Genomic DNA, 24,479 nt, shown 5'->3' with positions numbered 1-24,479 from the left:
GCAAAGTATAGACTAACAGAAATGGGTTAATTTAAGAGAGAAGAAGTAGATAACAAGCAGCCTGCCACAGCCATACAGTTTCTAAACAATGTAAGTTTCTGTGTGCTTTCTTGGTTGGATCTGAGCGACTGTGGGACTGGCAGGTAAAAGAGATTTGTCCTGACTGGGCCAGACAGAAAAACTCCAACTACAGTTCTGCTTTTAAAAGATCCCTAGAGCAGAACTGATCCTCCTATTTTGGCAGGGGATTGGATAGCCTAAACGAGCACATGGATAGCTGCTTCCAAATGGAGAGCATGTTCCAAGATTGATTGTTGTTTTGAATGCCACCCCCTTCCTGACCCAGAAAACTCCAGACTTCCTGTTGCCTGCAGAATAAAGGCAACTCAGATTCTCAGTCCTCCAGCCCCAAAGGATGCTTGCAGCCTCCTCTCACAAGCCAACCTTTCTCAAACACATTCTGTCCTACCCAAACCTGTATCAGTGTCTGCTGCCTCCCATCTCCCTAATACATATCACACACACACACACACACACACACACACACACACACACACACACCCCATACACACCACACAAACACACACACACAAAACATACACACCACACACACACACACACACACACACATACACACCCCATACACACCACACAAACACACACACACACACAAAACATACACACCACACACACACACACACACACACACACACACACACACGTACACGCACATGGCATGGACTTACCTGGCATGCTGTACATAGCTAGGATAACTATGAATTCCAGGTTGTTAGAAGCCTTTTATCAATGCCTCAGTTGGACTGGACTTTCCAGCTAGGTTTGGGGGTCGTTTTTCACAAAATATGCTATGTTCTTTGCAAGTCTCTACAGAAATGACGGGAAAAAATTAGACTCCATATGCTGCCAAACTGATGCCTCCAACAGTGGGGAAAAATGACCAATTAAAGGAATAAGAGGTTTCTGCTTCATTTGCTTGAAATTTATTCTACTTTTGATGCCCAAATGAAACCTTAACAGTCCTGTTGTATTCACCCTAAATTCCACTTTCTCCCAGCTGGAAAGATCTCTCCATTCTGTGGAACCTTGAAGTGCTCCGCACCTGAGTTACAACACTTATTTAAATCCCCATTAAATTGGAATATTTTTGTATGTGGTACCATCACTCCCCATCCCCATTAGATCGAAATTCCTGAAGGCAAAGAATCCGTCTCATGAGCTCTGCTGTCCCTTGCAACCTCAATAGACATAGTAATTGACACAGTACTTGGCAAATCAATATGTCACGTGCTGAAGAGCTGCATTAAAAATACCTGATTTAATGGAGAAACTAAGTCAGAACTTCCAACCTGGATGTGGTATTTGAACCAGGCTGTCAGCAGCTGTGAAGAGGATCTTCCAGAGCCATAGTCTTCCTTGGTGTGTGTCTCTGAATCTCTGGCCACTTTTTCATTCATGGTCTAAAAGAGCAGCTACAGCCACCTAACATAGAATCCCACCTGCAGGTGTTCTGAGAAGGAGGTGGCTTTGTCTAGGTCATGCCTTGGTCATCCACTCAGGGGCACTATGGGACAGGTGTCAAGCTAGTTAGGTTTGCCAATGATTCACAAGCAGCTAAGAATTCAAGTTCGTCTCTCCCCCAAGGAAAGGTCACTTTGCCTAGTTTCCTTGTCTTGGTTGACCTATGTAGCAAAGCTTCTATTTCTGCTGCCCCCTGGCTTGATCATTTTTCAATTACAGTCCGTCCCTGCCATTCTAGCTAAGGGTCAATGTGGGTCTCTTCCTGATCATAGTTCCAAATTTATGAAACTTTAATTAGGCATTTTCTTCAGCTGCTGACATAGCTCATTGGGACAAGTCTGCAGCCATAAGCTTAGTATGAACTAAAAAACTGTTTGGATGCCCAATTAAGAGCTCATGCTCACTCCTCTGAGTCTTGGCTGCTCCTCACATAGGTAGTAGTCTCTGTTTTGATTTGAGAATACATAACCTGTACCATCTTTTGTGATTCATTACAAAAATGAGATAAGATGTGTTCTTTCACAAATGGTACAACACAGGAACCTTCTCGAATTCTCTAGGTAAAAGAATAAAGAGTTATAATCTTTAGCTGGAAAAAAAATCACTGTATGTATCAAGAACATTAAAAATAGCTATAATATTTGAGCCATTTAATATCCTTCCAGGAATCTTTCCTAAGGATATATTCAGAAATACAGACAAATATTTATGTCCAAGAAATTGATTATAGCATCATTTGTAATCGCTGTTATAAAATTAATCTGATAATGAGAGCATAGTTAGGTATATTATGGGATATCCATAGCCACATCACATGACCACTTACAATGGGGTTTTCGATGCCAACATTAACTGATAGATGCAAACTTTCAAATCATTAAACAGTGTGATCCAAACAGGGTGTTGTTCACGACTGTTGTTTCTCAGGATGCTTATACAAACACTGTAAATAGAAATGTTCCCATCTCCAAGGTTGAAAACATATTACAGGCATATTCTTTAAGGCTGCTTGGAGCCATAGATATGCTAATGAGGGTGGGAAAGCCTCTTCATCTCCACCATGAGGCCCAGCTAAGGACACAGACTCCCTGTATTATGAGAGGCATCATGGAAGCTGCCTATCAATGAAGCACAATTCAATAAAACTATAGGAAAAGTATCTAGAAAAAAACCTACCATATTGGGAAGGGCTCTGATGCTCTTAAGATGTGAAATGGTTCTTACTTTTCCTGGAAATGTTTTCTGTTGTCTTTTGCAAAGGCTGAATGTTGAGAAGTAAGGCCAGAGGATCATTCTGCTTCATCTTCAGCAGTCGCAGAGTGTGGTATGATTGGCTGAAGCACATGGGCTTAACCTGCCATCTTTACAGAGAGGGTGACTGCTGTGAGGGTAGTAATGGGACCCAGGACAGCGAGTCCTCATGTGCTACTTATATGGCTATCCCTGATGGTTTAACTTCCATGGGGGAAGAAATGTGTCTAGGAGTGCTTGACTGTCACCCTGGACCTAGCCAGAAGCTTCCAGATACGTCTTAGAATAGCTCTAGGATATAAACCATTTCTAGGTTTCTGCTGCTGCCTGGCTATCTTTGACTCCAACTCCAAACATATGCTGCATTGAGATCCTTTGGGTTGGGTGCTTCATTCAAATATTCCTCTTCCAACAGCCCTAAGCTCTCAGGTCCTCCTGTGTACCACCCCTGTGACCTAGCATCACCCCTCTAGTCACAGGCTCAACCCAAAACCTCTGCATTCAGATGTGGTCTGATCCAGGACATCAATAAGGTAGGGAGTGTAAATTGATTCAGTGATCTCACTGAATTCAACAAGACATTGAAGTGAACCTCCTGGACCCTTCCTGCTTGCCTACAAGAGTCCCTAAAATATTCATCAGGCTTTATCAGACTAATAGGCTTCAAAAGGAGTAATTTTCTGAGATATAAGATGGGACAATATAAAAAGAACATTAAGGAAGAAATTCTTATTCCAAAATGAAAGGGAAAAGATCATTTAGCATCCCTGTTGGTGTTATCTATTCATGAGAAACAGCACATTTAATCCAGTGCGGGATGGAGGGAGGGCTTTGATGCCCTCACCTTGGGGTCACCTTCATGTAGAACTCATCAGCCTCCCCTGCCATCTGTGGCAGGGGTGATGGAGAGTGAATGAAACAGATGAGAGACACTTCAGAGGATTCCACGGGGTGCAGAGGGAGCGGAGGAGACTGAACACAAAGGGGAGAGCCCAGGCTTACACAGAGGGAGGGCAGCACCATTCTCTAGTCCTGCTGCATTTTCTGCTTCCTGTCTCCCTTCCTATGTTTTTGTTATAGATTGTAAAGTGTGAGTCTGGTCTCTTGGGTCAGGAAATGTGACTCCTTCTGTATCAGTTACTTTTACATCACTGTAACCAAATACCTAAAAGGAGGAGAGAGAACTATTTTTGCTCATTGTTTCGGAGATATCAGTATCAGAGAGGGAATGACAGAGCAGAGCCATCCTTGGTAGGCAGGAAACACAGAAAGAACACAGGAAATGTCCAGGGTGAGATACAGTCCCAAAGACACCCCCCTAATAATCTGTTTCTCCAGCTAGGCCCTACATCCCCAGCTTTCACCACCTCCTAGTAATATGGCAATATCATGAATCCACTAAGGGATTTACTAATTCATTAGGTCAGAGCCATATGGAGGCAATCACCCCTAGAAACATCCTCATAGACACGCCAGAGCTGTGCTTTGCTGATTCCCTATGTGTTTCTCTACCCAGTGAGGATGACAGTCAAAATCAACTGTCATACCACCCTCTCCCCCCACACATTCTACTAATCCATTAATGCTGGTCCCCAGCCCTGAAAGAAAGAATAGGACCCTGGGTATGGTGGGCTATGGAAAGACAGATGTGAAGAGTATCCAGCTCTCAGTACAGGCCAAAAGTTCCGTTTGTGGCCCTTCTCTGTCTCCCCAGGCACACCGAGGTGGAGGAAGGCAGAGTCCTGCTAGGAAGTCTGTCTCCCTTGGAATCTTTTCCTTGAATTAGAAAGGCCAGGCTACACCAGCTTCTCTGATGAGTCTTACCACAGAAGCAATGGGATTAGCGGCTCTAATTCCTCGGGTTCCTGCTTCTTCCTCTTTCTGATTCCACCTTCTCTCTAACTGAATTCCAACTGCTCTGCCTTTTTCTTCTTCCATCATCCTTTCTTCTCTCCTCCTTCATCTTAGCCTTTAGCTTTCCTTTCACTGAAGCACTATTCTTTGTCCAGCTCCATCTATCCCAGAACTTAGAAAATGGTTTCAATTGCACTTTCTCTATATTGAAGAAGTAAGAGAAATTTCATCCAAAAAAATTTAAGCAGACACTCTTACCTGTCGATCAGGTAGCCTGACTAAGTAGGTGGTAATTATGTGAACAGGATGCCTAAAGGTTCTGCATCCATGAATTCACCCAACTGAGGAATCACTCCCATATTGAATATGAGTAGACTCTCTTTTCTTGTTAGGCCATAAGCAATACAGCCGAGCAATTATTTAAAGAATTTACGTTGTATTGGGCATTATAAGAAACCTGGAGTTTATTTAAAGTACACAGGAGGATATGCATATGTTACCACCAAATGCAATGCCATTTTACACAAAGAACTTGAGCATCTGCAGATTTTAAACTCAGATTGGCTCCTGGAGCCAATCCTATGAACACTGAAGGGTGACTCTATTCAGCCAGTGATGACTGGATCCACTTGTAATTCTTCTTCCCATTGTGTTTGATAATGAGTTTGATAACCTTGATTGTGATATACATCAAAATTATATTAAGTCTTTGAGATAATAATTGCTGACCCAGAAACACCTTCGTCTCCTTTCAGAATGAGATTTTAAAGGGCTGTTTGGTGTTGCATTCTAGATTCAATTTTAAGTGTTGCTTCTCTTTGTGTGTTCTTTTTCCCCATTAGATTTGTGACAAAGAGTGGCATTACTATGTCATCAATGTGGAGTTTCCTGTGGTCACCCTATACATGGATGGAGCAACATATGAACCATACCTGGTGACCAATGATTGGCCCATTCATCCATCTCATATAGCCATGCAACTTACTGTCGGCGCCTGTTGGCAAGGTAACCCTAAGTGGAGCCCTCTTTTTACTCTGTGTTTTGTTCATGTGTGATACTGATAGAGAAAAAGGAACAAGTAACATGAAAGCTAGCCAGAACAAAAGATGCTCTTTCCTAGCAAAACAGCACTTATACAAGTAAGCATCAATCTACACACTAGCTCTAAGTAATAATGGAACACCTGGCTTGAGAATGGATTTTTATTTTAGCTCAGCCTAAACAAGTTCATGGTTGCCTCTGAGTTACTAAGGCTATTTATTATTCTGGGATCCTAACTGGTTCCAAACTGTGGCTGCATATCTGAAGGGTTAAATGTAGACTCTCTGAAATTGTCAATAGTCTCAAGGTTGCTTAGAAACCAAGGACCTCACTGTCACTCAAGTGTCCAAACCCTTGGCATCTACATGCCCAGGTCTATGAGAAGCAAATTGTCCACAGGCCATGTAGTCATAAAGTCCCTTCTCAGGGTATGCTCAGCCCTCAGTGCTGAGCCTTGCCTCAGCCATCCTTCACCTCTTAGGACAGAGGCCCTTGGTCACCACTGCCCATGGAGAGGTCCCTTTCTTCTACTTTTCTTTACCCATTCCTCTCTTCTAATCCCCCAGTCCAACCCTATTTCCACTTTGGAAGTAAACAAAGGAACTTTCCATGCCAACAGCCTTTCATTTTACTCAGCTCAGCTGGAGTCTGTTTCTGCTTCCTTAAGTCTTGGGATCCTTTGAATCCCACTAAGGGCAACCAGATGGGAAGGAGGGTGCTCCCAAGCAGGCAGACATCACTCTGAGGTAAGATCCAACCTGTGTTGAGGGAATCTATGAATGCTTCCCAGATTCATAACTTCAGCCCTTCACCGCTCAGTGGTGAGGGGAGAGGTGCACTTCCCTCAGTATTTTCAAGAAATTGGTTCCCACATCTCCCAGAGACAGCAAAGCCTTGCTCAAGCCCACTTAAGATGACATTGTTCCTACATATAACCCCATACAGTCTCCTGTATACTTTAAATCTTTTTGATTATTTTTAGCTCATAATGCAATATGGGCTACTCTACAAATAGTTGTTAAACCACGTTGTTTGGTAATTTGAGACGTCTGCAAGTGTGAAGTGAAAACACAACTTTTAAAGACATATTTTTGAGCCACCTGAAGAACCTGTGGATGTCAGTGGCCAACCATATAATAATTTGTTTTCTGTGGATCAGTTGAACCAGGAATAACATAGTAGAGACTCAAGTCTCTGTGGGCTGGGTAAAGAGTGATTTCAGAGCAGCTTCATGGGACAAAATATAGAAAGAGGAGTATACAGCATACACTGTGAGCTTTGGGCAGCAGAAGCTAGAGAGTAGATACAGGTGAGTGAGGAATGAAAATAGGTGTTCCTGAGCTGAGGCTACACATGTCATGTGTGACATGTTTCACCAGAGAGTGATGACAAGTCTTGTTTAACATTTTTACAAGACTTAGGGATGAGAGTCTTTTCATTATTGTAGGCTCCCCAAGGCTACCAGGAGAAGAAAACTGTACCTTATGGCAAGAATCCATGAAGCTAACAGACAGAGCAAGACACTAACTTAGAGGTTGAACAGAAATCATTAACCACTGGACACAGCTGTGCTGAAATGGGGGTCCTTGATGTGGCTCAGTGCCCCAGCCAGAAACCTATATGGGTATTACTGAACACGGCCTGGAGAAAACCTATAAGAAAAGACACATCCTTCTACCAATGTTACCATGTTTCCTTCCTGGTTGCCCTTAGACATCGCGTCTAGTTTCTTGTCATCCCACCCTGCAACCAGCTTCTACTTACGTATGTCAGTTACAACTACTGTTCCCACTCCCTAGTAATATGCTTGACACCTAGGGTGGGAAAACAGTCCTGCCAAATAAAAAGTGATTCTGTGACTAATTAAGATGATCCCCAGATCAGTTAGAATAGGCTGGTGCCCTGCAGTGACAAGCATGCTCCAATTTTCAGTTAATTAATACTCGTGTCTTGGTATTCTTTACCAATCTCTTCCCTGCTCTATTGTCAGTGTGGGACTCCAGCAGGTACAGCAGCCACTGTTCTCAGTACAAACAGAGAAAGAAAGCCTAGCAAAGTGTCTACAAGCTCCAAGAGCTTCACCTGTCACTGATGCCAGGCATTTTATTCATCTTATTTGCCCAAAGCAATCCATCTGACCACAGCTAAGAGGGCAGGGAAGTGATGGTTGTGGTGTGTGTGGAGGGAAAATTGAAAGTATTTTATGAGTAACATATATAAACACCACAGTCTACCCACATTGTCAACTAACATTTGTTTGGCTCTCTTTCCCAATTAATATAATTAATACATATTAATTACTGTGTAACTATACATATATGTATATGTATACTATGTATTGATACATGTATGTATTTATATTTATTAATAGGACAAATAATCTGACATTACCACAACCACTATGCACTCCCCCAACACACACACACACACACACACACACACACACACACATACATCATAAAGCACTTCCATTAAGAAAGAAGAAATATTAGAAACAGTCTAGCAGCCTTGGTCCATAGCAATTATGAAATACCCTTTTGGCAGATGTGAGTGAGGGTAGTGATGGTGGAGAATATTCTTCGTGTGTCTCTAAGTCTGCTTACTGAGAGTTGTTTCCTGCACAGGCCACATCTGAAGAGGGTGCTATGATTCCATAAATGCCAGCTCAAATGGACATATGGTTGCAATTTATTTGAAATCACTTCACCCAAGTATATGTTTATAATATAGTAGGAAGAATGAACATTAATTTGTTGTCCTATTTTTAACGTGTTGCTGTGATAAACACACTATGGCCAGGAACAGCTTAGGAGAGGAAGGGGTTTACTCCATTTTACACTTTGATAACCCTCCATTGAGAGAAATCAGGGCAGGAACTCAAGGAAGGAAGCCGGAGGTAAGAACCATGGAGAAATGCTGCTTGCTGGCCCACTCTCCCACCTCTCTCTTCTAGCTTTCACTTATGGTCCAGGCTTACCTGCCTAGGGATGGTGCCTCCCACAAAGGACTAAACCCTCCCACATCAATGTCAGTCAAGACAAACACTCATAGACATGGCCACAGGCCAATCTGATCTGGGCAATTCCTCAGTTGAAGTTGTCTCTTTCTAGGTGACTATTTTGTGTAGTTGAAGTTTTCCTGTGTCCCATCTGGCCTGTGGTCAGGACAAATCTCTCTCATCTGCTAGTCCTGCAGCCATTTGGACCCAAGTAAACACACAGAGGCTTATATTAATTAAACAGTATGGCCTAATGGCTCAGGCTTCTTACTAGCTAGATCTTACATCTTAAAATAACCCATTTCTATAAATCTATACCTTGCCACATGGCTCGTGGCTTAACAGTATCTGTATATCTTGCTTCTCATCACAGTAGCAGCCAGCAGTGTCTCTTGACTCAGCTTCCCACTTCCCAGAATTCTCCTCTTTGCTTGTCCTGCCTACGTTATACTTCCTGCCTGGCTACTGGCCAATCAGCATTTTATTTATTAATCAATCGGAGCAACACATTCACAGCATACAGAAAGACATCCCCAGCAGTTTTGTGACAAGTTGACAATAAAAAAACCAACCAGGACAGATGCTCATCTGCATTTTGGTTCTTTTTCCAGACATGTGCTAGGATGCTCTTCCTTGATGGACGAGGTCTTGAGTCTTTCTATGTCTGCGTTACTGAGTGGAAGCCCTTAATATTAGTCCCTAGTGAGCACTACAGGAGCTGATAAGTGCTGATGCAGGTGCTACAAATGCTTTACTCTCTGTAACCCTACAATTGCAAGCTACAAAAACCTGTCCTCCTCTTACTAACCAGCTATATATGTCCTTAATTCTCCAAAAAACAACAGAAAGAGAGCAGCCTGTGAGTCAGAAAACTTAAGAGTTTGAGTTACACCTCAGCCTCATCCCTTGCTGGCTTTGTTTACATAGGGTCCTAGCTCCTCTGTGTCCCAGGACCGTTATCTATGAGATATTTGCTTTGTTAACATTTTTTTTCTAGTTTTCACATGTGAGAGAAGATATGATAGTGGTCTATGTCTGCCTTATTTTTCTTACCATGATCTCCAGTTCTATCCATTTTCCTTCATATAACATTATTTCATTCCTCATTGTCTTGAATAATAATACTCGTGTGTGTGTGTGTGTGTGTGTGTGTGTGTGTGTGTGTGTGTGTGTGTTCCTTATATAGTTCATCTGTTAGTGGGCACCTAGGTAAATTCTGTTTCTTAATTATTGTAAGAAGTATTAAAACAAACACAGGTTTGCAAATTTGTGTATTGACTTAAGCTTCTCCAGATACATATATTCCAGAGTAGTACAGCTGGGTTACAAAATTTGATTTGCTTTTCTCTGAAGGCTAAAGCTATTGAGCACTTTTCATATATTTATCAGCCATTTGTAGTATTTCTTTTGAGCAATATCTCTTCAGATCAGTTGACAATGTTTGATGAAATTATTTGTTCTTTTGCGTTCTTTACATATTCTGGATATTGATCCCCTGTCAAATGGGCAGCTAGCAAAGATTTCCCTTTGTGTAGGTTCTCACTTTATTGTTTTTTTTTTCTTTTGCTGTACAGAAGCTTTTTAATTTGATATAATCTTATTTGTCAGTTCTGGCTTCTGTTTGCTGGGCTAGTAGAGTCTTCTTCAGGGAATCATTGCCTGTGCCAATATCTTGAATATTTCTGGTGTGTTTTCTTCTAGAGGTTTCAGAGTTTTGATCCATTTTGGTTGATTATTTTAAATATATAATGAGCAATAATGGAGAATCTGGGTTTAATTTACTGCATGAAGATGTCTCCTTTCCAGCACTGTTTGTTGAGCTGGTTGTCCTTTCTCAGTTGATGCTCTCAGCACTTTTATGGAGAATCAGATGGCTCTTGGTGGCTGGGTTTATCTCTAGGTCCTGTATTGTGTTCCCTTGGCCCATGTGTCTGGTTTCACACCATCTCCGTGCTTTTTTGTTCCTGTGCTTCCTACAGGATTTGAAACCAAGCACAGTGATGACGTCAGCGTCATCTTTGCTCCCTTTGCTCCTGAGTTTCTAAACTCTAACTTACCACATAAGAATGAAGCCTGCCTCCCAAGTTTCCATGAGGAGTGTGTGTGCTTGGCATGTTTCATGTGAATGAATGTGTCACTTTAACATGACTCTGTTCTTCCTCCACTTTCCTTTCTGTTCTTTCATCTAAATCTGACACAATAGACCATCTGCCAGAGATAGGCCTGCTCTAACACCCGTGGCCCCAGCTCTCCTAAGGTCCCTGCATTTACTAACTTTCCCCGCCTCCCCTAGGGCTAGCCCTTATACACAGACCTTGCCTTCACAAGGCCCATGCATAAGCCAAAAAGAGAACAACATCAGAAGGAAAAAATTTGGGAACAGGGATAAAAATTCAGTCAGAGATGTAATGATGCTGTTTGTGGGGACCTGGAGAAAACTAGGGTACTTTCCCAAGAGGAATGACATCTGTGAAAAAATTTCCCAAAACTTTAATCTTTAAAATATAGAATGAGTAAGACCTCACAAAAAAGGGAGAGGGGGGAAGCGGGAGGTATGAGCATGCTCAGATCTCCCTAGCACTGGCCCAGGAAGGATGGGGGAGGGTGGAAGAAAGAATTTGAAACTGAGTCTCTGGATACCATGCTGCCTGCCTGGTTAAAGAATTTGGATTCCCATGAATCCCTACATTCTTCTGGGAGCCACGTTTCTGTCTGCATATGACATATCAAAAGACCTTCCAATGAGATGCAGTGCTGTGAAATTGATGGCCTGTGGAGCCGCCCTCATCTCCACACTCCTCATCCTTCACCGTCTGTGTACATACATAGCGCAAAGCCCTGTGTGCGCCCCTCTAATTGCCTTGGGCTTACAAACGTGGGGAGTTTTTCTGGTGCTTCTGAGGTTGACTAGGGAACTTGTTCTCATTTGTGAAATTTCCAGTTGGGGTCGGACAAAGTGAATAGAAAATGATTTCATGGATGCTGCGTGTTGGGTTCTCCTGGGAGCTGGCTCCAGCACCATTGCTGGTCTGTGTTCTGAAACCCAATTAGCCTACTGTGTCCTGTTAGTGAATCTGAAAGCCATGCAATCAGCAGAACTTCATTTTCATTGGGATTTTTCCAGTAATTAAGAAAATGAGACTTCATTTACACTTAAGAAACATTGCCAGTGAGGCCTAGTGCATGCAGCATCACATAACTGCAAGGAACGTCTTTGAATCCTTCATTTGCATTAACAAATGCCAAAGAGCATGGCACTGGCTCTGGAGAGGGCTTCCTGGCTGTGTCACCTCTTGATACATAGCATCACAATGGTGAAAACACATGCAAGCAGAAAAGATGCTGTGGGCAGGGGTGGGGGGAGGGAAATCCTCCAATCCAAAGCACTGGAAGAGGTCAGTCTTGTGATTACCCACCAGGTCTCAGTTTTTAAATGTCCAACTACCTCTCAACATTGTCACTCTGGTACCCAAGCCACCAATCTGTGACCCTAGGGATGACAAATTCAAATGACAGCAGGACATAGCAAGGTAGGCCATTTAAAGACGAGGTTACTTTTGGAAAAAAATAAAAAATAAAAAAATAAAGACGAGGTTAATATTTTTTTCCTTAGGTTTTCACTTGTAAGAACAAAACTGAGTAAACTGAGTTCAATTCCAAATACTATGAAAAATCAGATAGGCCCATCTGCTTAGCTCCTGGACATCTACATTAGACCTAACTATCCAGGTTCTGTAGGCTTACTTGTACAGGGAGGTAGAGCAGATATTCAGGATGGTGTCCTACAGGGTTTTGCGGTTTCTGAAAGATGCCACAGACTGCAGCAGTCCAGGGCACTTAACCTGTGCTAGACTTGTGTCGCTGAGTTCCCTCCGTATGTCATGCATCTGAGCAGTGACTCTTTTGGCCAAGTGGCTGCATGCAGGAAGAGTTTCAGAGGCACATTCAGGCAAACATCTCGCTGCTCCTTGTCTGATCCCCATTTTTCTTGATGTATTTCAGCACAGGGGTTAGCACTTGTGGTTCTCTTCCTTGTGACCACTGACTCCTGTCTCTCCCCAGAGGTTCTCCTCCAGTGGAGGGAGTCTTGACCTTTCTAGAATATCCAGCCCCTCTCCACACTCCTAAGGATACCACTGATCTTGGATTAGGAAGACTTCCATTCTATCCCAGGCCTTATCTTTGCTGAGTCCCTATCCCCTACTTAACAAGACAGCAGGAAATACAGAAGAAAATTTGTCCAAAAACTGGAGGCTGAATAGGGCACAAACAAAATACTCCTTGGAGTTTTGAAGTGAAGACAAAGCAAAGAATGGCCTCAAGGGGATCCAAAGGCAGACATAGCTGTAACCTGTGCCATATGAGCCTCAAACAGTGTAACTGCAGCCTCGTGGGGCCCTGAGGTTTGTACATTTTCAGGTCATTTTTTTTTCCCTGCCAGACTCTAGCATTGGTGCAGAGACTTGGACTACATTCCTACACTTAATGAGCTTGGTCTAATTTAGTACAAATTTCTCTTAATAAAGTCTGTGTTCAAGTTAGTCTCCATCCCTCGGGTCTCTGCTTCTGAAAAAAAAAAAAAGAAGAAGAAAAGAAAGAAAGCACACACCAGCATAGAGAGCTTTCTATCCAGACAGCATTCCCTAAGGAATCTGCATGAAACTTCATTCTCACAGGATGCCCCTTCTACAGGGAGGCCAAGGTCAAGTTTAGGAAACAGTACAAACTACCCCCACTCCTAGCCCCCATGTTTACGTTGTTGGCATGCACTAGGCGCTGAGCACCTTAGGTGGGCTCCCCTGTGGACATCCAACAACATGTGGCATGGGCATAATCTAGACCCCACTCTGTACCATGCCAGGGGTAACATGGCAACTGGATCTGAGTGTAGATGCGTACCACCAGGACTAGATCACCACAGTCAAAGAAGACTAGAGGCTGCTGGAATCTGGGGCAAATCAGTTGCCAGATGTCTTTGACATTGTCTCTTGAGTTCTGACAAACTCCAGCTGAGACCTAAAGATAATCACTTCAGACCGACCAGGCGTCAGGCTGCAGTGGAAAAGGCTGGACCTGGAGTTTGGGGTGAGTAGAGGGGAACTCTATATCTCACTGCCTCTGTTTATCAACTCCAGATCTTTGAAGACAGTTCTGCCACTCCGACTCTCAATTTCTTTGCCTGGAGAATGAGATCAATATTCGGGATGATGCATGAGTGACCTTCTGACTCCATAAATTGAGGTCCTCAATTTCAGGGATCTGATTTTTTAGGTCATCCCAAGTCATATATTTTGCTCTCTATAGTATCATATAAATGTTTGCTATGAAAGCAGGAGAAATGGTACATGTTTTTTTTTTTTTTTTTTTCTTAAAGAAAAGAAGGGTTAAGAAAGCTTGATGAGAGTATGTCATGCCAGCCATGATGACAGATCATTTTTCTTTGCAAGTCACCTGCAACGTATAGCTGTGTGAACCCCCTTTGAGGTTATATGCACGTAGTTTTAAAGCTGCAGCTTGCGAGGGTCGATTACACACTTCACTTAGTTTTTGCATTCCATGGGTGTCTCCGCCACCAAAATGAGGAAAAAAGAGAAAGCAAGATTTCAGACAGTCTGCCCATTTACATTGCTCAAAATTGATAGTTGACCATCCGTGAAATTGCGTTCATTGAGGGGCATCCCCATCCACAAGCCTTGCAAAGAGCAGTGTTCAACTCAAGCAAAAGAAAGCACAGCCTCCACTCTTTCCCGTATTTCCCAGACTAAATAGCAGAAGGAAAGATAGCAGGAAAGACAGTGGCTTCCTGAATACCTGTGTATGAGATGGAGACTTGGTGCATTCACATTACATAGGTCTTTGGCCTTAAATTTCTTTTAGAGCTGCATTTGTAGTGAGGAGACCCCGCCTCTCAGAAGACAGAGAGGGGCATGGTGATGGATATGAAGTTCTTCATTCATATGAAATGCTCTGTTTCAGAATAGGAATGCTGCATCAGATCATGTATGCCAAATAACATTGTCCTTCCATATCTGCTGGTGCTTGGCCACCAGATGCCATGCAGGTACGAAAACATCAGAGACACTCAAGTTCTTTATATAAGGTGGTAGAGTATTTGCTTAAAATGACAAATACCTTCATTATTTGACAAATATATTCATTATTTATGAGATCTAACATGGTATAAATGCTCTATAGTGGTTCTTACTGCTTAAAGAATAATGGCAAGAAAAGGACATACCTGTGTTTAGTACTATTTAGATAGTTTCAGTCTGTGGTTAAGTCAGTGGATGTGAAACCACTGAGGGGTCAACTGTTTGGTTGGCTTTTAAAACCACTGGGTTTCCCTGTCCTCTTCATCCCAGCTGCTGGGAATTGCTGCTGAAGCCAATCATTGTCCACAACAGCCACATAACTGGGTTCTCACTGCCAGCCCTGTATTGGTCCCCTCCAGTAAGTCTTCTTCCAATATTTTCAGCCACGTCAGATTAGATGATGTCCAGGGAGACTGAGTAAAGGCTGAATCTTAATGTTACTTGTCTCCTGGCCACGTGACCTTGGGAAAGTTATCAAAACCTGTACATTTCTTTTGTAAAAAAGAATTGTCAGTGTATCAGTTCAGACGATCAGTTCACAAGAATGAAATGTTTTTGTTTGTTTTTCCACACCCATCTTTGTCTCATTTCAAGTTTCATTCCATGTGAGTGAGAGAGGGTTAACCTCCTCAGATCTGGCATTTTCCCATTTCCTTGGGTAATGGTGGGTTGATCATGGAGGTGAGTATGTAGAGTTATAGGGTAATGTGGGTCCAGTCACCTTTCCATGTGGTTATTCATTGAAATGGTACTCATCTACCTCTTTTGGTCCACAGCCACTAACGATCCTTTAGGAATGACAGATGTCTTGGCATTTCCTTGCTTTCCATGGGGGCTCCATCAATACTTGTGGTGTCTCTCATGTTCTCTGTGCAGGTCCATCTGTGGACGGTCTACCTAGTGCCATTTCGTTCTGTAATCTATCCTCTCCATTTCTTCAGCCTACCTCATCTGGAAGAAACCAGATCCTCTTCCTCTGTACTTGCTGAAGGTAGACCCACTGTCAGGTCTTCCTTGCTCTTTGAAATGTTTATGCTTCTAAAGCCCACACTTGGATAGGTACTCAGCTTGGGCCTCTTCTGTGGCCATACCTGTGGCAAGGCTAGAGGTGTGCATGGAAGTGAGATGGGAGATATACCCAATAAAGATACAAAGAACAGAGCTTAAGATACTCTCATCTTTAGGGATCAATGAAATAGTATAGGGAAGAATCTGATGCATTTCAAGGGCCTCACGGTAGCTATTTTTTTTCTGACCTAGAAGACATGTTCCTTAGAAATTGATCATGTGCTGCCTTAAAAAACTCAGATTGTCTTTGAACATCTAATTCTTACATTTTAATTTTCCTTAGTATCTCTCTCTGCTCCATATAAATTCCTGAAGACCCTAACCCAGACCTACAATTATAGCAACCTAATGTAAGACTAGACACATAAGAAATGTTTTTGAAATGCTGATCTAGTCTAAGGAATCCAAAATCATGCCTGGAAACAAAGTTTTGATATTTTTGTTCTCTTAAAATGATCTATGACCAAGTTTATTCTGAATTTTGACAGAGAAGCTGTATGTCCCATGTAGACAACTTCAATATTAAAAAGAAAAAAATTTCAGTTCCTAGAGACTTCTGACTCATAAGCAGAGTACAGCATAGATCTTGGATTCTTAGGTTGAAATACAGAACACAGTATCTTGGTATCCAAGCCTGTCACAGACATTGGCCTTTGAAATGGAGCCTCTGAGTGAGATAATGAGGCAGGCTAGATGATAGATGGTGTACTCAGAATTGTAGGGACATACACTTTACAACTTGAGCCTAAATTTTATTATATATGATTGCCTATATAATGAGTGTCTATCTCCCAAGGCAGTTATGAAGAGTCAAGGAGATGATGTATGTTGATATGGCATGTGGTGTTGGGTACACAGGTCACACCTAGTCAGTGGTACTCATTGACTCTACTGATCACAGGTAGAGACAAGGCAGGGAATAGATGGCCATCTGAATAGCACCTCCATCATTCATGCTCAGGCCTTCATCCTCTTTTCTGTAGGTTAAAAAAAAAAAAGATATCCAGATATCAGTTCACATGAATATAAGTCAGACACTTTATTGCTGTAACAAATACTAAAAATAAATGAATAAATACAAATACAAATAAAATCCTTATGTGCAGAAGGATTTATCTTGGCTCATGGCTTCAGAGCCTTCAGTCCCTGGCCAGCCTGTCCCATTGTTTCTGGGCCATGGTGAAGGAGAAAATCCTGGCAGACGGGTGTGGAGGAGCAGATGTGCTCCTAAGACATCCAGGGAACAGATAGAGTGACCTGCATCTTTCTAAGAGGCCTCACCCTCCACAGTTCTATTGACTCCCAGAAGTCTATTCATATTTTGAATCCCTCAGTGGATTAAGTCAATGATTTGGTCAGAGCCCTCATCGTCCAATCACTTTATAAAAACCTAACCTCTAAACATGAGGGACCCACTTTTCAATATGAGAGCCTCTTGGTGGGGGGCACTTGACAGGCAAGACATAACACTAGGCATGAACATGCAAATGGTATGGAGGAGCATCAAGATCAGAAAACCTCAAATTGTCCTCTCATAGCCGTGTCCTTTTCAGGCCATTCATCAAAGTCACATCTGTTTGGAGTTCCCCGAGAATCAAGCATTAAAAAGACTTGTTTTACTTTCAGAGCAAAGAATCCTTATGCAGCAAGGAAACAATCTATGAGACAAAATGGTTTAACACATAAAGACAGATGGTTCCTATAACAGAGGATATCCCAAAACACAGTGGCAGAGATACCCACGTGGGTCCTACTTGGTCCCATGTGCCTCTTCTAGTTCTGCCCTACAGTTTACGTTGCCCTTATCACACCTCGTCTAATGGCAAGATGGCTTACGCAGCTGTGCGTTCACTATAGAAAGACAACAAGAGTTCATTGAAAACCTTCTGAGAGCAAAATAGAAGCTATTATGGATAAGCTACCAGTTATCATCTCTCATGATGGTAGCCTAAATTTGGTCCCATGCTTATTCTTGGACCTATAATTATGGCTTATTGATTATATAATTATTATAATTATGCCAGGTACTGATTGGCTTCATCTTCTCACTTGGCCCCAGGCCCACCCCTGAATCCATCATTGGAACAATTATGGTGTAATAAAATTTGCTTAGACTCTGTCCCTGGGGCTTGTGTCCATGCCCAAAGCCTCGGGGCTGCCTTACTTAGCAAGAAGGAAAGGGTGAGAAAGCCACAGTGCCCACAATGACTCTGATGGCATTCAGCACATCATCTCCTTCAATTCAACAGGCAATTATAAAGTGTCTGTTGTATGCCAGGCAGACTACAGCATGCCAAGAGGACACGAGAGGCCAAGTGTTCTTGAGAAGAATAAATGAGTCAACTTATGCACAGTGTCTGATGCAACCCTCACCCCCGACTACTTACTTGTTCAGTATTGTCTTCATTAAAATGAATAATGCATGAGTGATCTTTGCTATCCAGGAAAGAGAGGCTTAAACTAATAAATTATAGCAGCTTGCGAGGGGCAAGCCTGCAGGTAGCATCAAGGAGAGAGATCACACAAGGAGTATGCAAAAGGCCCAACCTGGAGAAGCTCACAGCTCAGTGCTTCTTGACCTTGGCTTCACATCTGCGTTATCCAAGATGCTTTTTAAAACTCCCAGTACCAATTAAATCAAAATCTCCAGGGGGTCAGACCAAGTACCAGGCACCCGCTTATCTTTTTAAAGATTCCCAGATGGTTAAAACTTGTAGCCAAGGTGGATGATAACAATTTAGGCTCCTCAGGACAGCACATGCATGTAAACAATTTGAGAGCAATGCCAGGTGGAAGGCTGCAATAAAATCAACTAACAGTGATCCAGGCCCTAAGCCTAGAGCACAGGGGGACTCGGAGCAGGGACAGGACAGCTTGGGAAGCAGAGACTCAGTAAGGTTTGAGGAAGCAGCAGTGACAGGGAGTCTAAGAGACCTTGAAAAACTGTGAAATTTGCCTCAGCTGGGCAACAAGGAGGACAGGGTGAGGGTGAGCCAATGTGACATCAATGGAACAGGTGTGAGGGGGAACCCAGGCAAGCCCGTATCTAAGCAGTAGAAAGAGCCATGCAGTAAGTCAGCTGGAGAGATTCAGAAAGCAGCACCTAGCAAGTTCCCAGAGGAAAGCATAAAAAAGTGGGATAACATGTACAGAGAGAGACATGCAGAACACTAAAGAACATAAGAGCTGTGTGCCCAAGGAGCATCCACTACCTGCAAGGCGCTGTTGACACACTCAGCTTGCCAAAAGGCAGCAAGGGTGCCACAGTGCCACTTGCTGGAACGCTGTCCTTTGGAGAGCTGGGAAAGCCATTCACAGGCTGCCCAGCCTGTTACCAAGCCTCAGGCAGCAGAAAACAGGAGCTGCTGCGCTGAGACAGCCTATGCACTAGGGGACACTAATGTATCTGGTGAGCTATGGAGGTTCAAAGAGTTTTCAAAACCTCTCCCAGGAACTATCAAGATGGGGACTCAGTCTTGGTCTATCTTCCCTCCACACTCTGTTTCTTCTCTGAACAAAAAACCAAGCAAGATCTGGGCTAAATCTCTAAATCTCCGTGCAGTCTATCCAAAGATGGGGGAGGAGGGCTGTGATTAGTAAAGAAGCGAGGAAAGGCTATCTGAGTAAGATGGACTATAAGCAGACCTCAAGGGAAGCCTGGCTTGGAGAGCATGGAGGTGATGGGCATGGCTCCTGATGAAGCTGCAACTTGAGTACTTTGAACCATGCTTGGGCATGGTAGCAGATCCCAGCACAGTGCTCAGCCTGTGTACACACAAACACACATTGGCTTGTTTTAATCTCCTAGGCTTAAAGAATACACAGACACTATGAGTGACCTTGGTTCCTGGTGCTTCCTACCTAGTCTTCTCAAGGCAGATGACAGTGTTTCTTGTTCCTACAGGAGGCGAAGTGGCCAAACCACGGTTTGCACAGTTTTTCCACGGCAGTCTCGCCAGTCTTACGATCCGTCCTGGCAAAATGGAAAGCCAGAAGGTGATTTCTTGCCTGCAAGCCTGCAAAGAAGGGCTGGATATTAATTCCCTGGAAAGCCTCGGGCAAGGAATAAAGGTAAGGAAGGCACTGATACCACCTATGATAAGACACTGATTTACGAGTTGAAGGCGACCCAATACCTGAGCATGCCAGGAAATAACTGTTTGCAGAGAAGCCTCACAGAAATGGTGCCTCAGTTAAGATGTGATCACACTTCAACAAGGAGCAGTTAGTGACCATGACTTCCAGGATGGACTTCTGCTTCCAGCTCCTGAAACTTCTAGGTGCTCTAGAGTAGACAGTAGACACCATTCCATGTCTGCCTGAAGGGAGGTATGAAATTTCCTTTGTCTGCAGACTGGTTGGCTACTTTGCTATTCATTTGCCTAAAGGCACTAAAGCAGCATGCAAGAATACATTTCAAAAACATAAAATGTAAACAAGAAATTAGGGCTCCAAAACAGAAATAAGGAAAGAAAGAGAAGACAGACATGAGGTAGAATTAGAAAACAGATTTGACAGTCACTAGGTCTTACATTGTTAAAGTGAAGCCAGTTCCCCTCCAAGCAATATCTGGAAGTCAAAAGGAACATGAAGAGATTTGTGGTTTTTATTGCCTGTATGAAACAAAAATATTCAAGTGATTCAGAAAATTAGAGCTGTGTTCTTAGAAAAGCGTCTCCCAGAAGGCAGGGGAGGGGCAGCCATGGCCCCAGCAAGCTCCCCTCCAACAGGTAAGGTTGCCTACTGGCCTCACCTAGATAGAAGAAGCTCTTGCTGGTCCTGGGCCCCTGAGTTCTGAATAAAGAGCAGGGTTAGTCCTATCAAAGGTCCTGATAAATTATCACAGGCCCCAGTGTGGGAAAGCGAGTCCCTAGCTCCTTTCTGGAAGTCACAGGAGGGCTCTGTGTCCTGGAGACCAGGACAGCTAGAGTCTCCAGAAGCCATAGTCATTTCCCCCTTGGCTGTTTCCCAAGATAAGATGGCAATGGCAAAGGATTTCCACCTGCTGCCCATCTGTACCCAGTCTGCCATGGGCCTGCCTTGCCATCCAACCATGGGCCTGCCTTTCCTACCCAGACTTTCTTTCCAGCAGAATCTGCTCCTAACAGGGGCCTGATATTTGAAGATTCTGGCCCTGGGTATGCAAGCAGGGCCTGCTAGTCTGAGGACCTGTAATGTTCATTAAAATGTGATTACCTCAGAAAACATACCATGTTACAGTTATGGACAGGGTTCTAGTATACAAAGGTAGATGCTCTCAGCTTATTGTCTTTAGATAATTTGGTGGCCCTATATAGTACCAATTGGGTACCACTATATTGACAGTGAGCACTGACATTTCCTAGAGGTCTCTGAGAGGAAGACACTGCTTTATGACCACTACTCTTTGTGATACCCCTTCCCATGGGTAAAGGTACCATAATGTTCTCAATCAGATATTGAGAATTGAAGGATAATGGATGCTCAAGAAATATCCTTCAGTTAGTGATGGGCTGAGCCAGAATTTGAATCCAGACAGTCCCACTCCATAGCTTCAGATTCAGGTGTATGGCCTTCAGGGAAGGCTCCCCAGAGGAGGAGAAGCCTGGGGAGAATGTGTGAGACCAGGTAGAAATCCACCTGGTAAAGGAAGGGGAACAGAGAGCAGCCATTCCAAGATCTGGGAAACTGAGCAGCAGCAGAGGGGTATGGCAGAAATGCATAGGAACCTCCAGGCCAGTGATGTGGGTGCCCAAATAGTAGCGCAAAAGTGGGACCAGATGAAGACCACATCATGGACACTCCTAGACACATTTAGATGTATTTTTTCCAACCACTAAGAGCCATTGAAAACTCAAGCAAGAGAGAATAATCTTGGCCATGCAGGGTTTAAAGTGCCTACCCTGGACATTGGGTCAGATGGGCACAATGGAAGGAATACAGAAGGCATGGTTGGCAAGCTTGACTTTCCAGATGTTGTTTACCATGGCTTTGACACACACACATGCTCACGCATGCATGTTAATCACATGTCACTGGGAAAGCTGTTCTGACCAGCGTGTATTATTTCCTTGAGATATTGTCCACCCAGTGCTGTGGAGATCTAGCCTCCAACCCTCTCTTTTTCTCAGTCCAGCTCACTGCCTGCCTCTAAATGCATCCTCTGCCTTGAACCATCCCAAGGGGCCACTGTTGCAGAGTTCCAGGTTTGACAGATTCTAGACTTAACAGACAGGCAATTTGTGAATTATGAATTAAGAACCAAAGTGATTTCTACAGAGTAGTCATAGCCTGTGGAAAGAAAAGGTGCTAAGCTAAGTGAGGGGTCTAGGGGGAGGCTTTTCAGCATACCACCTGCTCATACCCAAGTCACTGCAAATGATCCTTTCCCATCCCTAAGGCATGGCTTGTGAGAGCTTGAGGTCTGTGAGAGAAGTTAATAAGACACTCAGTTTACAGAGCGCTCACTGGGGGCTATTTTATGTTCATTATCTCTACTCTTCGAAACAAATTAAATATTATGACCTCATTTCAAAAGCAAGGGGATTGGGGCTTAGGGACTTGTCCAAAGTAAGTCCATGCTCTTTCCTCTACACCAGCAACTCTGATTAAAAGATGGCCTTGACCGTTATTAAAACTAACTTCCTTCAGCCCCTGCATGTCTCCTGCACATCATTTCTGAAGGCTCATTTCAAGTCGTTTGATTTGCCAGTGACCAGCCTCCTTCTGTGTGACTTATAAAGAAGCAAGCCCTCACTTGCTGGAGGAATTTCCCCACTCACAGGGACCGCTCTTTGCTCCACTTGTCTTCCTGTGGGTCATGGTTGTTTCTGGATCCCGCTCAAGCATATTTCAGTCTCTACAGGGTTGTGGTAGCTGTTGCTTTGCACTCATGCAAGCTACCATGGAACAGCCACATTTTGGAAGAGTAGCCTGTTGTGATTTTCATGGCACCATCCTTTCCATCATCACCCTCACAGTGTGGCAGAGCAAGACACTCCTAGGTTCTCAACACCAATATCTATCTACTATTTACTGCCTTGGCAACCCTGGGCAAGATACTTCAACCCATAAAGCCCCACCCTCATGTTCAAAATGGAATTAATATCTTTTAGCAATGTATTAATTTACTAAACGTATAGATATGTATCTCTGTAGCAAACCTAATGCATTCTCAACAAATCACATGTCCTTTTATGACACAGGAGACCTTTCTGTTAATTTGTTACTACATTTACTTATGTATTTAGAGGTGGGTACATGCCGTGATACTCATGTGGAAGTCACAGGACAATTCATGGGATTCAATTTTCCCTTTCCACCATGTAGGTCTCAGGGATGACAATTCAAATCGTCAGGCTAGGTGATAAAGGCCTTTACTCTCTGAGCCATTTGGTACAGATCAAAGAGGCTGGCAGGTGGCAGGTGGTCAGGGAATGGCAAGGTGCCCAATAAGCCATAGCCAACCTGTTGCTGAGGCACAGGGAGCTCAGGCTTTGGACAGGAATTTCACTGATGGGCCAGCCTGCAAGAAAACTGAAAAAACCAGTTGAGAGTCTGGGAGAAGTAGCCATTCTGGGAGATATCTCTCTAACATCTTCCCGGCTCACTGTGGTCACAGCACAGATTCCCAAGGAACTGTGAACACCATTTGTCCCTGTGATTATGCATGCTAGTGCAAGCATGTCTGCCACATAACTACAGACATATCACCAGAGCAGAGAATACTGAGGCTAGAAAAATATTAGAACCCATGGAGGCTTTTATTGATCCTGCAAGAACTATATTGACAGCTGGGCCAGTATCCATCTTTATGCTCTACAGTTAGAAAGACATTCTTGGGCCTGGTGTTAACTGGAAATCCAACATATTAGCCAACCTGTGCTTTTGCTAGGGGGATTCAGTAGAGACATGCTCTGCTGATTGCCAAGAAATTCTACCTAGTTATCCTTCTAGAACAACATTTCTCAACCTGTGAATTGTAACCCCCTTGGGGTCAATGACCCTTTAAAACAGGGGTCACCTATAACTGTCAGAAAACACAGATACTTATATTATAATTCATAACAGTAGTGAAATTACAGTTATGAAGTAGCAACAAAAATAATTTGATGGTTGGGTGCCACCACAACATGAGGAACTGTGTTAAAGGGTTGCAGCATCAGGAAGGTTGAGGACCACTGCTATAGACGAACTGTTGATCTTCCTATTCAGCCTCATGCCAGGTGCAAACCTCAGCCTGCTCTGCAGCACTAACCATCTTCTTTATACTGTTGCTGCTGTAGACCCTATTGCTGAGGTAAACTAGTAACCAGGCCCTTGAGGGTCTCACGCAGACAGCAGCAGCTCCACAAGACTCCACTATAGCACCCGTGACACTACTGAGGAGCAACAAGAGTCCTAAGTACTGTGTTTGGAAGGATGACCTTAAATCCTCTTGGGTATAAAATGGATGGCTTGTAAAAATGTTTCAGATCTGATTGTGACCCACTGGTGTGTGGTGGCTTCAGAGCTGAGCATCCGTGGCTAAAGACACACCCAGTGGTTGGCTGTGAAATAGTGGCTAAAGACACACCCGGTGGCTGGCTGTGGACCATCTACCTGGAGCCTCCTGAATCTAGAGCAAGGAAGCTGTGCTCATGGACAGATGTCACAGC

The 24,479-nt window shown here is 43.5% G+C and overlaps 1 protein-coding gene across 4 annotated transcripts in view; it reads left to right on the top strand.

Moving 5' to 3' along the window:
- The window catches only part of Clstn2 (calsyntenin 2), a 608,806-nt gene that overhangs the window by 562,337 nt on the left and 21,990 nt on the right, over positions 1-24,479 (top strand). For all 4 annotated transcript variants that reach the window (XM_036191651.1, XM_036191650.1, XM_036191654.1 and 1 more), the window contains exons 9-10: positions 5,487-5,649; positions 19,748-19,914. In XM_036191651.1, coding sequence (XP_036047544.1) covers positions 5,487-5,649; positions 19,748-19,914 — 330 coding nt within the window. The remainder of the gene's footprint in view (positions 1-5,486; positions 5,650-19,747; positions 19,915-24,479) is intronic.

Source organism: Onychomys torridus, chromosome 7 (assembly GCF_903995425.1).
Source record: "Onychomys torridus chromosome 7, mOncTor1.1, whole genome shotgun sequence".
In the NCBI taxonomy this organism is placed as follows: Eukaryota; Metazoa; Chordata; class Mammalia; order Rodentia; family Cricetidae; genus Onychomys; species Onychomys torridus.
The sequence above is the reverse complement of the archived record's forward strand: the minus strand, read 5'-3'. Positions and strand labels throughout refer to the sequence as shown.